Genomic DNA, 14,471 nt, shown 5'->3' on the forward strand with positions numbered 1-14,471 from the left:
GCCGGCGGGCCCGGGGCGGTGCGGGGAGCTCCGGGGGCCGCGTCCTGCCCCGCTCCGCCCGGCCCCGCGCCGGGGGGAGGCTGCGGGCGCGTCCCCCCCGCCGGGACCGGGACTTATCCCGTCCCCCCCCGCCAGGACCGGGACTTATCCCGTCCCCCCCTGCCGGGAGGCGCCCAATCCCGGCCGGGACCGAGCGGGGCTGCCCCGCCGGCCGTCACGTGGGCCGGTCCCTACCGGGGCCGCCGTAAAGAGCCAGAGCCAGAGCCAGAGCCGCCACTTCCCCGCCGGGCGCAGCCAGGGACGCACCCACGGGAGACAGGGAGGCGGCAGGGGGGGACACCGGGAGAGGGCAGCCCCTCTCTTCCAAGGGGTCCTGCTGGTTTGTTTTTTCTCCTGCCTTCCCCTTGAGCTTCAGTGTATTTTTTTTTTTATTTTCTTTTTTAAATTTTTATTTTCCTGGGATTTCCCTGGATGGTCTGAGCACAGCTCCATGCCCCCCCTGCCATGCCCGGCTCCGCTCCCGGCACGCTGCCATGTGAGTACCTGTGCGGGAGGAGCGGGCCAGGGTGGGATGCTCTTGCGGGCTTCGGCGGCTGCAGCCCTCCGTCCGCAAGGAGAGGCCTGCCCGAGGGTTATCGCGCTTTTTGACAGGAAAGCGGCAGTGCTGGTAGCTGGGGGACACCGGGGATGCTCCCGATCCTGGAGCTCTGCCCAGATCCGTCGGGGCCCCGCTTTCGCAGGGAACCCGAGGGGCCGCAGCCGGCCGCGTCTATGCCAACAAGGCCCCGAGCTGCGCTCCAGGCCCTGGGGTTGGGAGGGAAAACAAAATTTAAAAAATAATAAAAAAAATAAAAGACGGGAAGGGAAACACTATTGGGGAAAAATATTTAATTGTTGAAGTGTTTTTCCGGCCCGTTGGAGGTGCCCAGGAGGGCGGCGGGGAGGGGAAAGGTGCCGGAGGGGTCGCTGCCCGTTCCAAGGAGGTTAATTCTCTCCGTGGCTCAAAGGGAAGTGTAAAGGAAAACAAAACAAAGAAAAAAAATTACAAATTTCAGCCCCTGCTTGAGGCTGGGAAGAGGTGTTTTCTGCGGGGGAAAGGCCGTCGGGTGCCCGGTGTGTGCGGGGTCTCAGCCTGCTGCTCTCGCTTCTCCCTCCAGGTTCCTCTGAGTGAGCCCCTCGGCACCGCCGGGCCGCAGCCGGCCGGGCCCTGAGCAGCCTCCGCCGCCGAGTTCGGAACATGTATCAGGGTCTGGCCCTCACCCCCAACCATGGCCAGTCGGCTTATTCCCACGACTCCAGCAACTTCCTCCACTCGTCGGCCGGCTCGCCCGTCTACGTGCCCACCACCCGGGTGCCCTCCGTCCTCCAGACGCTGCCCTACCTGCAAGGCTGCGAGCCCCACCAGAGCCACCTCGGCAACCCCCCGGGCTGGGGGCAGAGCGGCGGCGAGGCCGCGGCTTTCAACGCCGGCAGCCCCCACCCTCCGTCGGGCTTCTCGTACTCGCACAGCCCGCCGGGCAGCAGCCCCTCGGGCCGAGACGGCGCCTACCAGGGGCCCCTGCTGCTGGGCGGCGGGGGCCGGGAGCAGTACGGCAACGCCTTGGTGCGCTCCGTTAACGGGTCCTACTCCAGCCCCTACCCCGCCTACGTGACCCCCGAAATACCGCCTTCCTGGACCGCCGGACACTTTGAGAGCAGCGTGCTGCACAGCCTGCAGACGAGGCAGGCGGCCTTGCCCGGCCGCAGGTCCACTTTCGGTAGGTGGCCGCAGCCCTTCAGCGACGTCTCGGGACGCTGAGTGGGAGCCATCTCCATCCCAGCCTCATCCCCCATGCCCATCCCAACCTCATGCCCCATCCCCATCCCAACCTCATACCCCATTCCCATCCCAACCTCATACCGCATCCCCACCCCAACCTCATACCCCGTCCCCATTCCCATCCCATCCCAACCTCATACCCCATCCCATCCCAGCCTCATACCCCGTCCCCTTTGCGTGTCGGTGGCTCGGCCCCGGGATGAGCTGTCCCTCTGGCATCCCCGACTGGAGAGGAGAGGGGGATTTTATCCAGGGATGGGGAGATGGTCCGGGAGCGGGGTATGTGCGGCTGACCCTGGACAGAGGTGGGATAAGGGAGTGGGGTGCGTGTGTGACAAGAAGGGCAAAGACCACGTTTCAAAGCAGAGCAATTCCCCCGAAGGACAGAGAAGCAGAGGCCGTTCAACCCCTTCCCTCCCCACCCCACCACCACCCCCGCGATATCTCCTTCCCACAATATCGACTTTGTGCCTGTGCTTCAATACTTACCCTTGTGTTTAAATTAGCGGGGCAGATTTATAGCTCCCTCCCTTTTAAGTAATTTATTGTGGTAAATTAGTTTATATTTGAACAGACTCCCGGTCTCCTCATTTGCCGTCGCCCAAACAGGTCCGCAGCTGCATTGCTCTGCGGCCTTTGGGGAGACACCGAAAGGCGCTCAGGCGTTGAACAATAAACTTCAATTCCTTTGCACCCACACCGAGAGTCCCTTTAAACTAAGCTCTGAGCAAATAAAGTTTTGGGCTTGATTTAACAGGACTCTCCGTGCGCGGGGTTTATAACCCCGGGGGCACTCCACCAGCCTCCTCCGGCTGTGGTTTGCAAAGTCCTTTAAAAGCCACTTCAAGATCTCAGCCGCGTTATCATCTTTACTGCGGTGAACCGAATTATCTTATCTTCACCCCAAGAACAAAGTTAAAGCAGGGAAGCAGCCCCCTCCCCACCGAGCTCCCTCCCCGGCTCGGCTTTTCCTCCCACGCCGGAGGTGCTGGGCAGCGCTTTCTTTCCAGGGTTTTCTCTTTGTGAAAATCCTTTGCATTGTGCGGGAAAGAATCGTCCTGCCGAGGGAGGTGATCCCTCAGAAATATTTTCTGAACTTTGAATTCGGTGCTTTAGGATCCAGAATAGCGGCTGCCGTCCTCTCTGCCGTTTATTTTTGCTCTTGGATAGTGTAAACTGTCTCAAGTAGCCTAAACTATTACTTTCTTTTTTCTTCTTCTTCTTTTTTTTTTCTTTTTTTTTTCTTTTTTTTTTTATTCAGTGAATTATTACAAATTTTTTTTTGCCTTTTCTCTTTACATTTTATTTCTATTTCCCATTTCCCGGTTTTTAAAGTTTTGTCCTTTTTCCTTTTTCTTTCCGTTGCATCATTATTAATCCGATCGAAGATTTTTAAAAAATAATATAACAGCTATTTTTCCTCGTAAGAAAAGAACAAGAAGGATAAATTCTTTTTAAAAGAGGGTGAAAAACAGTAGGAGTTAAAAGACCGACTCTCGATGGAGAGGCGTCCTGGTTTCGCTCCGGGCTGCCCTTTGCCGCTGAGCCGTGCTCGGGGCAGGGATGGACCGCGGCTGGTGCTCCGCGGCTGCTTCCTCGGAGTTTTGTTTTTTTCCCAGGGACGGAAAAAGTGAGGAAGAGCCTCTCTAGCAGGAATTGGGGCCGCGGCCGGCCGGTGATGCTGTCCTGGGGAGCCCGAGATCCCCGCGGGTGCCTGTCCGGCATCTCCCGGCGGGCAGCTCAGAGCCCCGGCCAGAGGCTGGGTGTGTTTCGTGATGGAAATCAGGAAAATCTCCTCGTTTTCCCCCCTCTCCCATTTATTTTTGCACCCTGGGATAACATCGCATTCTCCCGCTGGTGACCCTGCGCCTCCCCATCCCAGAGAGACCCCAGCCATGTTCAGCCCTTTTTCCTTTCGGGAAAGGGATTTGAAAGGGATTTCCTTTAGGAAAAGGGAATCGGCGGTCTTTGAACAAAATATTAAAAGATTAAGGTGTGGAGGAAATAAAGGGGTTCGGGTCACACTTTTAGGGTGGAGATAAACCTGCTCCGGAAGGGGATGTCCCCTAGTATTGGGGCACAGAGGATCGGAGACCCTCTCCGGCGGGGTCCCGGGGACATCCCCGTGCTCAGGGGATGTTTCCTGAGCCTCACTGCCGGGTGTTTATTCCAGAATACCTGGAGGAGTTCCCCGGGGACGGCCGGGAATGCGTGAACTGCGGAGCCATGTCCACCCCGCTCTGGAGGAAGGACGGCACCGGGCACTACCTGTGCAACGCCTGCGGGCTCTACCACAAAATGAACGGCATCAACCGGCCCCTCAAACCGCAGAAGAGGCTGGTAAGAGACGGAAACCTCGCCGGGATCCCCGGCTCCACCCGGGGCTGGCTGCAGGGCAGGGGCTGGGGGGCTGTCACGGTGCCTGTTGGGGTCTCTGTACTCGTCTTAGGGTCTGTTTGACCCCCTGTTCTCCCGCAGATGAAATGCCAGGACACCCTTGTTGCAGCACAGAGCCGGCTGGGGTCAGGGGGAATGGGATGAAGCCAGAGGGGTTTCTGTCCTGGCACGAGTAGAGGGCAGTGGAGACAGGGCTGAAGGAACCGAGGGTTCCCAGGGCTGCACCAGAGCCGAGCAAGAACCATCACTCTTGCCTGTGGTCAGACCCTGCAGGCTTCTCCTGGCTCTGTTCCTGAAATGGGTGTTTTGCTTCGTATTCTATTATTATTATTATTATTATTATTATTATTATTATTATTATTATTATTATTATTATTATTATTATTATTATTATTATTATTTCCTAGTTGTCCATGGTCTAGGCAGAACAGTTGAGCAGGAGGCAAGGCTGGTCCTGAGCTGGCCCAGTGGGTTTGTGGCTGCTCACAATGGGAGCAGGATGGGGCCCTGCTCTCTGCTGCCTTCACCCTCCTGCCTAAGGGGAAAACTTGGGGTTTGGCAGTTCCCAGTTTCCCTGCTGGTTAAAGCATTAATTCCCTCTGTCAATGTAATGTTGGGCTTCCTCCAGTTGGGATCCCATGGTGAGGGAGGAAAGGAGCGTATTTTTTCTTTTTTCTTTTCTTGTGGAGTCGCTTTGGGATGTTTAAATTTGGTGGTAACAGTTTTGGTTTTAGAGCTTGTCATCAGACACCGTCATTACAAACAGGATGTTTGTTGGATCCATGCTGGGGAACAGCTGGGAGCTCCTTGGGCTTTCACTAGGGGTGTATTCCTGCAGTTATTTTTTTGTATTGCAAAACAAATTATTAGCAATAACCCCAAAGTGACAAGTTCTTGTGTATGAAAATCGGTCAGGAAAAAAGAAAAATTGAGATTGATCAAGATGTTTCATTCTGATTCCTCGGAAATGTAGCTCTGGATTTGGAAAATTAAATTAGTAGCTCCATGGAAAAACCCTATTTTGCTCACCACATTAAAATCAAGGCATTTGTGTGAAATATTCAGCATTAACCAACAGGATTTGCTGTCTCTCCAAAATCTTTCTGTCTCCTAAAATGTGGTGACATTAAATCTGAACCCCCAGTCGCTGCTGTGCCACAAATCTCAGAGTTACGCTGCTGATTTCTCCAGAGCAAACACAACTGTGCATAGACAGAGGTGCAAACCAGTTCAAATCCTACTCTGCATTTCAGACTGGCATCTGAATGTGCCACTGGATGAAATTCTCAGGGATTTTTGAGCAGCTTTTCCCTGAGGGAACTGGAGACATCTCACTGCTATTCCATATTTTATTTCAGCACATGGGAAGAGAGACAGTCATGCATTGCCTGCACCCTGCCTGAGCCTCATCTATAGCACCCATCAGGCATTTTTCAACAAACATTTCAACAAACTTTTCTGATGGAAAATGCTTCTTTACAGAATTAAGACCTTTTTTCAGGGATGAGCAAATATAATTGGGAATTACCAAAGTACTTCCAAACTTTTTAATTATTTTGGCAATAAATACAACAATGATAAAGCTTAAATGAAAGAGCTGATTCTTGTCCAGGGGAAGTGTTTTGCTAGGGTTGAAATACTTAAGGGGATTTTGGTTTATGGATTAGAAAAGGGGCTGCAATTTTGACTTTCCATTCTGACTTTTTTGGAACGAAACATTTTGAAAGTTTGGGTTTTCCCAAGGATGTGAAATGTCTCGTTGCAACAAGTTCTGCCCTTTTGGAAGAGGAGGGATCCACTGATCATGGACAAGAAGGAGCCAGCTCTGGGAGCAGAGCAGTGAATGCAGTGGCTCTGTGGCTGTAGGAACAGTGAAATCAGTTTTCACAGTGCAGAGAAATACAGACACAGGAGGGAAAAATGGTCGCTTTCATCCTTAACGTTACGACCTTTGTTCTGTGCATAGACACTGCGCTGGGAGTTATTCTGACTTCTGTTTTCACAAAGCAAAGTCCCCCAGCAGAGAGCACAGCACAGCCCAGATAACACTGCAGGAATGATGTCCTGCAGCTCAGCCTGCTCGTGCATGGCACAGCGAGTGTAGTTTCCACTTCATTTTTTGTTTCCACTCTTTTTTTGAGATAAGGGCAACATCCTCTACACAGCAGGGACAGCCACTCTGCTCCCGTCTGTGTCTGGACTCAAAATGCTCTCAGCAGAAAGGGTTTGTATTAGAGGAGGACAGAGGCAGAACTTTATTTTAGGCAGCACCTTTTCTAGCCAGAGTTTCTTGGTGTGTTTCACAGGGTGATATCTTAGTCTGAAAATCCAGATCACTTTTGAAACCAGGAGCAGCTGGTGAAGGGCAGATGCAATTTCTGCTATTAGGAAGTGAACATGGAGCAGAGCATGAGAGCAAATGCAGTGGCTGTCCTGTGCTCAGCAGCTCCCACACCACCCAGAGCTGAAGGACTAACCTGGAGCTGAATTCTGAAAAAAGCCTGACCTTTTTTACAGTTTGCAATGCGCAGTGGGTTTGGTGACACTTTTGGGGAAGGCAGGGATGTGATGTATCACAGCCCTGGCACAGTCTAATAGGATCCTAAAGCCATTTCATGGTGTGTGCCTTGGTTTTCTTCTGTGCCTCAGTTCTTACTGCTCCCTCATCCTCCAGGGTGCAGGTTTACCCAGAGCTGTAGTAACAAAGGCAGATCTCAGAGGATGCTGCTGCCTTTGGCTCTGAGCCTCTGAGTTCCCCACTTTCAGGAGCTGAGCCCAGATACCTCAGCACACTTCCCTGTAACATCTTTCCTGTAAACCACAGGTCCCCTCGAATCTGTTGGAAATGAGGGCAGAGAAGCATTGATTAAATCTGGGGGTTCAGTGCCTTTTTTTTTTTTTTTTTTCCCCCTGTTAAACCCAGTGGTTTATTTTCCACCATTGAAAAGGAGGTGAAGCAAAGTCCCTGGCAGCTTGGTATCCCTCAGAAGGACCTTCCCTGCTGGCTTTGAATTTTCTGGGCTCTCCAAGCAGCTCTCACATGCAGTTAATTCAATAGGCACCAACTCACCATTCCTTGAGCTTATCAGCAGCACTTGGCTGTCAAGCCAGGTCTGTGAAGAGTTTTTGTTTGAGTGTATGGTGCATTTGTATAAATAAACACTGAGCACAATGTTGAAATCAACAACTTCCTAGACAAGGTCAGAAAGCTACAAAGGCAGTGGGGTGGAGGCAGGCAGAAATGCATTTTCTTTCAAGAGAATTTCTGGGAAATCAGCACTAATGTATTGTACCCTCGTCCTTCAGTGAGCAGTGGTAGCCTAGACTGTCTCTTTCTTGCTCAGCTGGCAGGTTGTGGTGCAGGGGCAGGTTCTCATGGGGTTTCTGAGGATTAAATTGTAGTGCTGGTGACGTAGGAAGATTTCTTCTCTCCCTGGCTGTGTGAGGAGGAGCCAGCCTGCAGAGTGACGTTCAGGATGGATAGAAGGAACTTGTCACTGTCCCAGAAGGAAGCCCATGAGCAGGGGCAGTTCTGGCAGGGTGGGCAGAGCTCTGGCAGCGCTGGCATTGCCCTTGGGCCACCAGAGCCACAGGTCTCATTGTCACCTCATCTGCAAGCTTCGGGCAAAGCTTCCTGTGAAACAAGGAGAGGGTGTCCCTCCCTCACAGGAACCTGTGCCGGCCTAGAAAATTCGAGACTTTCCAAAGGGCTTTGCACTGGTCTTTCCCCATCTGCAGGCAAGGACAGATTGCAGCAGGCACAGTTATCCCAGGGCTGAGTGGCTCCAAATTCCAATCCTTGCCCACAGCAGGAATTGGACCTCAGAATCCTCACATCCTTCAGGTGCTCCACACCTCTCTCTGCTCCCATGGGAGCCCAGGCCCCTCCTGGATGTAGGGAAGAGAAGCACAGCCCTGGCACTGAAAGGCTCTAAAGGGCACTGGGTTGCTCCAGCATCTTGCTGTGACACCATGTCCCAGATCAGGGACAAAGATTGTTGTCTCATCCTCTGTGCCAGGCTTGTCTGCTCACATTTTGGTATATTATTATTTTTGCCTGGTTATTTCTTACAAGTTGAATAATTCCCAAAGTGATGCCATTATTTGCAAATAGTTGCTGAGACCTCTTTGCTGAGTAACGAATGAATCAAACTTAGGGCACGTCACTTGTGCCTCTCGAAATTCAAAGCTGATCTTTATTTGACTGCTAACCTTGTAAAAACATTTCATTTTTATTCCTCCTCTTCCCACCTCATTCATTATATTGCTCAGTCAGGATATCAAGCAATAATGGAAAAATAAACAAACAGGGAGTTCTTTATTGCCTCCATCACCTTTTGTCTGCCTTTGAGCGGATTCAAAGCGATTTTTCTAGTAGCTGAAGAACATATTTAGACACCTGAATGTGGAGAGCCTGAGATATTACTTATGCCAGAAGTATCTTCCACTTAGTGAGCTCTTTTATTAAAATAGTTTCAATATCTGGTGCTAAAAGACTCTCAAATGAAATGCCTATTGAGCTGACAAGTCTGTATAAAGAGAGATCTGAATTTTCCAGTGGCTTGGAGGGAAGTTGTCAGAAATTAGTTTGCTACTTCTGCCAGAATATTTTCCTTCTCCATTTGGAATTATTAATGTTTAAAAGCCAGCAATCACTGCACTCACAAAATATGTTGTTAATTAATGTCTGTGGGGTATTTCTACAGCCTGTAAGAGAACAGATTATCTGTGAGACTTGAAGAATAAACCTCCCTGGTCTCATCATGGAGCAGTTCAGTTTGGTTCTGCCCAGTTCAGCCAACTGATTCCAGTTGTCTTAACCCAGAGATTAATTGGGATGTTTCTAACTTTAGTGGTAGTTTTGAGTGCAGGAAAACAGAAGAGTTCACTTAAAGTATGAGTTTTCTTTGTGCATTTAAAGCCCAGCTGGCATTTTCCGTCTCTTTCTTTGTCTGAGTGGATGTCCTGGAGGGAAGTTCTCTATGCTCCGAGTCCTGATCACTTCCAGCAGATTTGTTGGAAGTTTGTGAAATGAGTTGCAAGGATATTTGACAGGTTTATCAATCCCAAAAAAACCCCCTCCAAACCAAAACAAATAAAAAACCCCAAACCAAACAAAGACTTGCAAATTAGAGTGATCTCATTTGAATGTAATTTCTTTGATCTGAATTTGGCTCTTGTGCATGTTTCACATTTTCTGGGAATATGGCGTACTTGGAGATTTCATTTTGATATGAAACTTCTCAGTTCATCATTCCTGTGTGTGCCCTCACATGTTTGTTTGCTTGTTTTGAAGTCTTCATCGAGACGTGCTGGCCTTTGTTGCACTAACTGCCACACCACCAACACCACCCTGTGGAGAAGGAACGCCGAGGGCGAGCCCGTCTGCAACGCCTGCGGCTTGTACATGAAGCTCCACGGGGTGAGGAGCACATCCACACCGGGAGGGACCCTCTGGGACTGGGGATCACTGCCCAGCAGGTCTAGGAGATCAGCTCTGGAAGGACCAGCCTCTAGACTGGACCCAGAAGAGCTGTACCAAATCCCATCCCCTTGAGCAGTTAAAAGCTCAGGCTACTGGGGTTCTCCAGGGTGAGGCTGAGGGCATGCTGGAATGCAGAGATGTGGATGCTCCCTCCCTGGAAGTGTCCAAGGCCAGGCTGGATGGACCTTGGAGCAGCCTGGGATATTAGAAGGTGTCCCTGCCTATTGCAGAGGAGCTGGAATGATCTTTAAGATCCCTTCTAACCCAAACCACCCTAGGATTCCATGAAATGAAATCTTACCAGGCTCCAGTAGCTGGAGGCTGAAGCTTCCCAAACCCAGACTGAGATAAGGAGCATACTTCTTCTCTATGTCCTAGTCAAGAATGTGTGAAGGAGGCTCTGGAGCCCACATGGGGGCTGGCTGGTAACATTTGCCCACAGAGGATGGGAGATGCTGGGGACAAGTCCACCAAACAAAGAGGAGACTCCATCCCTCTACAAAGTCTGAAGCTTCTTTACCCCATGCCCATTCCCTCTAAGCCCTGTAGGCTCTCAGTCTGTCAGTCTGTAATTTAATAGAGCCCCATTGCAAAGGTCACTAATAAATCAGGAAAAGAAAAATAGGAAATAAAGGAAAAAACAAAAATTGTGGGGAAGCCTTAGCTTTTAGCCTTATATATCTTCCAGCCAAGGCCTGATGCAGAGAAAAATAGCTCCTAGTGAAGGACAAGGACTTTAGCTGCTTTGCATGAGCAGCACAGAAATAGGAGAGCAAAATGTGTGGGAAGGAGCTGAATAAAATATAATATTAATGATTCCAAACTTTATGAATGTCAAGGTACCACGACCTCTGGCCATGAAAAAGGAAAGCATCCAGACGAGGAAAAGGAAGCCTAAAAACATTACCAAAGGCAAAGCCTCAACAGGTACAGTGTTATGATCCATCCTGGGGTCTTGGAGCACAGTTCATTTCACAGTGTTTCATCTTCTGAAGGAAATTATGAGAATTAGAAAATAATGAGAATTTTTCCTTGGTGACTGCTCTAGATCTGGGGCCTGTATTTCTGCATAGGCCTTGTGTGATAGGAAGATGTTTGGTGGAAAATCTCAGTGCTGTCATACTCTTGGTCAGGTTCCTCTGGGCTGTGGGCACCTGGCTCCAGTGCAGCAGTGCTCATGTTTGCACAGATTTGGGCTAAATTGAGTAATAGGAAAAAAAACACTGCCAGATTGTGAAAGGGTTGCTCCTTCTCCATCAGTATCTTGACAGCCTAATACAAAGTGTTTTCTGACACAGATGTGGTAGAAGGAAAAGAGTGTAGTCATGCTGTGAGATGTTGTCTTGGTTTGAAAAGACAGGTGTCTGCTAAGGAAGGCAGGAACCTGCCTTGAAATAGAAAAATATAACCCCTCTGGCCAGAATTATTATAATCTTGAAATCAAAGGGCTCTCAGGAAAAGATATAGGAATAGGAATAACAGTCCTTCACTAGGAAAATGAAAAATGCAGTAGTATAAAGAAAAAAACCACAAAAACAAACCACTGACAGTCAGATTACAACCTGACACCCTGCTGGTCAGGATGTTGGTAGCAGTCCCATTAAATGATGGCTGCAGTCCTCCTGGAGTCACAGATGTGGTTCTGTTGAAGCAATGGTCCTATAGAAGGGTGTAGCTTTCCTCTGGAGGTTCAGTGGTGGTGTAGATGGGTCTGGTCTCTCCTCTGTGAATCCAGTGGAGACAGGCTGACTGTGGCGTTCCAAATCTCAGATTATATCCAGGCAGGAATGCTTGTCTCCTTCCCCTGAGTGGAGCATCTCACGATGGGATGATCTAGTTTTATCAGTCATGCAGTGAGACCCACTGGCCCATTAATAGAGGATATCCCCCTGGAGTTACGAGGGATGGGTCATGGAAGGGATAAAGAACACTGCCCTACTTGGTTTTAACAGCTGGTAATAGAATACAGACTTTGGTTACATCTTGCATTGCAACCCAAGACAGATGTCATGGCTGCTGTTAAAATATAAATTTCTTTAAGAGCAGATTTGCATTGCTTCACTGTCCTCTACCAATTGTCTTCCAGGATCCACGACTTCGGCCACTAACTCCCCTTCTTCCATTACCAACTCAGACAGCACGGTCACTTTAAAGTCAGAGCCCAGCACAACCTCACAGTACCCAGGACAAACCATCGTGTCGGTGTCCCAGGTAAGGGACAGGGCCCGGAGCCATGGCTGCCTGGAGTGGATGATCCACACACCTCCATGGCCGCTGTTCTGGGGGCCTTGATGAGGTGAAGCAATTGATTCATTGCACTGTGGCCACCAGCCTGGACTCCCTCAGGCTGAGGGAAGCAGGGAACATGAGACAAGATGCTGTGGATGAGAAAGGTCTCCAGCCTGTTGGCTTCCCATGGGATCTTGCATCCTTCTGTGGAGAACTGGGGTGTCCAAGCTCTGCTGTGGCTTCAGTGCAGAGCCGAGTTTAATTCCCATCTCCCGCTGTGAAAACGCAACATTGTTGAGTTGAAGAGATCAGCCCAGGGTGGAATCCTCTGTAGCTCCCAGGAAAAGGCTCCCTGGGCATGTGTTATCAGGATCTTATAGCCCTGAGGTGCTCAGAGAGCACGGAGCTGTGAGGCTGTCAGAGGCCCCTCCTCTGTCCCAAGCTTTTCCTAGGGGCTTGTTGCTATTTCACCTTGATTTAGGGAGAAAAAGGCTCTAAATCAACCCACACATCAAAACGTTGTGGCCCAACACTGTCTTTATGCTGGGTCTAAGCCCTCTCTGGACATGTGTGTATGGAGGGGAAGCTTTAGGCCCAGCACCCAAGGGCCTGGTGCAGTGCTGCTTACACCACGTGGGAGAGGGGATTTTTGTTTGAAACCAAGAAATCTGCTTTGTGCTGTGCTCTGAAAAAATACACACACACCTAAATATCTCCAAACTGGACATATCCAATCACTGAATAAATGCAGATGGGCCCTGGCACACCTCCTCTCTGCTGGGTCATTGTGCTTGCAGAGGGTGCAGCACCCTTCCTGCCCGGCTCCAGACTGCTCTGAAGGGAGCTGGAGCATCAGGGATAACCCACCCTGCTCACAGCCCATCCTGGTCTACCTCTGCCCTACAACAATGGGCCTGTGGTTGATGACAGGCCTCCTAACCCCTCTCTGCTTCCTCCCCGGGGCAGGCACAGAGCCAGTCGGACGAGGCGCTGGCCGGCGGCCACGGCGAGTTCAAGTTTGAGCCCGAGGACTACAGCTTCTCCCCCAGCAGCATGGCCCCGCAGCCAGGGCTGAGCGTGCCCCTCCGGCAGGACTCCTGGTGTGCCCTGGCCCTCGCCTAGGAACCCCAGCCTCCAGCAGAAAGCCTCGGGACCAATGTCTTCAGCTGTCGACGGGCAGGAGGATGAGCTGCCCCAGAACCTCGGGACTGCGGGGGTTGAGACACAGGACAGGTTTCTCTTGGAGGATTCCCATGGAAAACGCCAGCTGCATGGGGCTGGGGTGACCCCGCTGTGGCACCAGCTCCCCAAAAAGCTCATCCCACCCCAGAGCTACCCAGGGCTGCCTCCCCAAGGCCGGAACCCTGGGGCCGCCTCCGTTTTCTTGGGGAAAGCCTTCCTCCTCTGACATGAAACCAGCAAATAAATGCATCCCAGAATCTATGTTTATTCGCAGTGATTTCTCCCTCCTATGACTCCACTGTGTGCAATTTATTCCACTTTCCAATAAAAGACTGTAATAACATGGCACCAAATAACTTAATTTTATTAAAATGTAAGCTACATGGCCTGCCTTATGTTTTATTGGCCACAACAGAAAGAAAAAAGAAAAAAAAAAAAGAATGGTTGTTTTAAACATTTACTGTTTTATATTAAAAACTATCATCTCTATAGAGTGTTAGCTTCTGAAGCGTTTTGCATATCAACACTGAGCTGATGAGTCATAGATGAAATAAACATGCTGCTCTTCCTTATCCAGCTCCAAACAAAGAGGTTTTTATTATTATTTTAGGCAAATGGCATGACAAAAATGGTCAAAACCTCCCAATAATAAAAGAATACTGAAATGCTGGGTTTTTCTTTTGTATTTCCTGATTGGAATGTTGCCAGGTCTGAGCATTAGAAAATCAGAAATTAGTCCTCCAAAACTTTAAAAAAAAGGCTTGGGGGACTGAAAAATAAGGGGTGTGTTGGAGGTGTAATTGTTTGAATCCCCAGTTTTGGGGATGTTCTGAGTGGAGGATTTCCAGCTTTCAGCATACAGAGCAGATTGCTTTTTAATTATTTTAATGAAGGCCAAGTAGAAAACTTTCTTGGAGCTGAGCTGTAGCAAAAAATCTTCAGTGATGCAAAACCCACACCACACTTCCAAAAGCTGGCAGCAGCGTGTTTCTGCAGCATCTCAGAAGTGGGAAATGGAGGTCCTGTAAGTCCCAAGGAACTTGGGGATGAGGAATAAACCCTACTGAAGAGGAGAGATGGGTGGGAAATGAAGGGGGAGCGAGGTCATGAAGTTACTTATGGCCTACTTTATTTGTTATTTCTAAATAAAATCCCCAGCCTCGCTGTACGGCTATTTATGGCCAGGAAACTGTCAAGTAATAGTTCCTTAATATAGAAGTTGACCTGTCCAGGGCTTCCTGGAGCAACTCTTCCTCTTGTCAGAAGAGATGGATCGCTTGATTTTTATTATAAACAACAGGCTAAAGAGGATCAGGGAGAGTGAATCTGACATCAAGTCACAACTCAGCTGAGATGGAG

At 49.9% G+C, this 14,471-nt stretch overlaps 1 protein-coding gene across 1 annotated transcript; it reads left to right on the forward strand.

Annotated features, from left to right (window-relative positions):
• Positions 1-202: 202 nt before the first annotated feature.
• Positions 203-13,777, forward strand: GATA5 (GATA binding protein 5). Its single transcript, XM_015647057.3, has 7 exons — positions 203-535; positions 1,158-1,757; positions 3,993-4,159; positions 9,513-9,638; positions 10,541-10,628; positions 11,788-11,912; positions 12,897-13,777. Exons 2-7 carry the CDS (start codon positions 1,238-1,240, stop codon positions 13,050-13,052), a joined length of 1,182 nt encoding a protein of 393 aa, XP_015502543.1. The 5' UTR covers positions 203-535; positions 1,158-1,237; the 3' UTR covers positions 13,053-13,777.
• Positions 13,778-14,471: the final 694 nt, after the last annotated feature.

The sequence above is a fragment of the Parus major genome, chromosome 20 (assembly GCF_001522545.3).
Source record: "Parus major isolate Abel chromosome 20, Parus_major1.1, whole genome shotgun sequence".
NCBI classification, from domain to species: Eukaryota; Metazoa; Chordata; class Aves; order Passeriformes; family Paridae; genus Parus; species Parus major.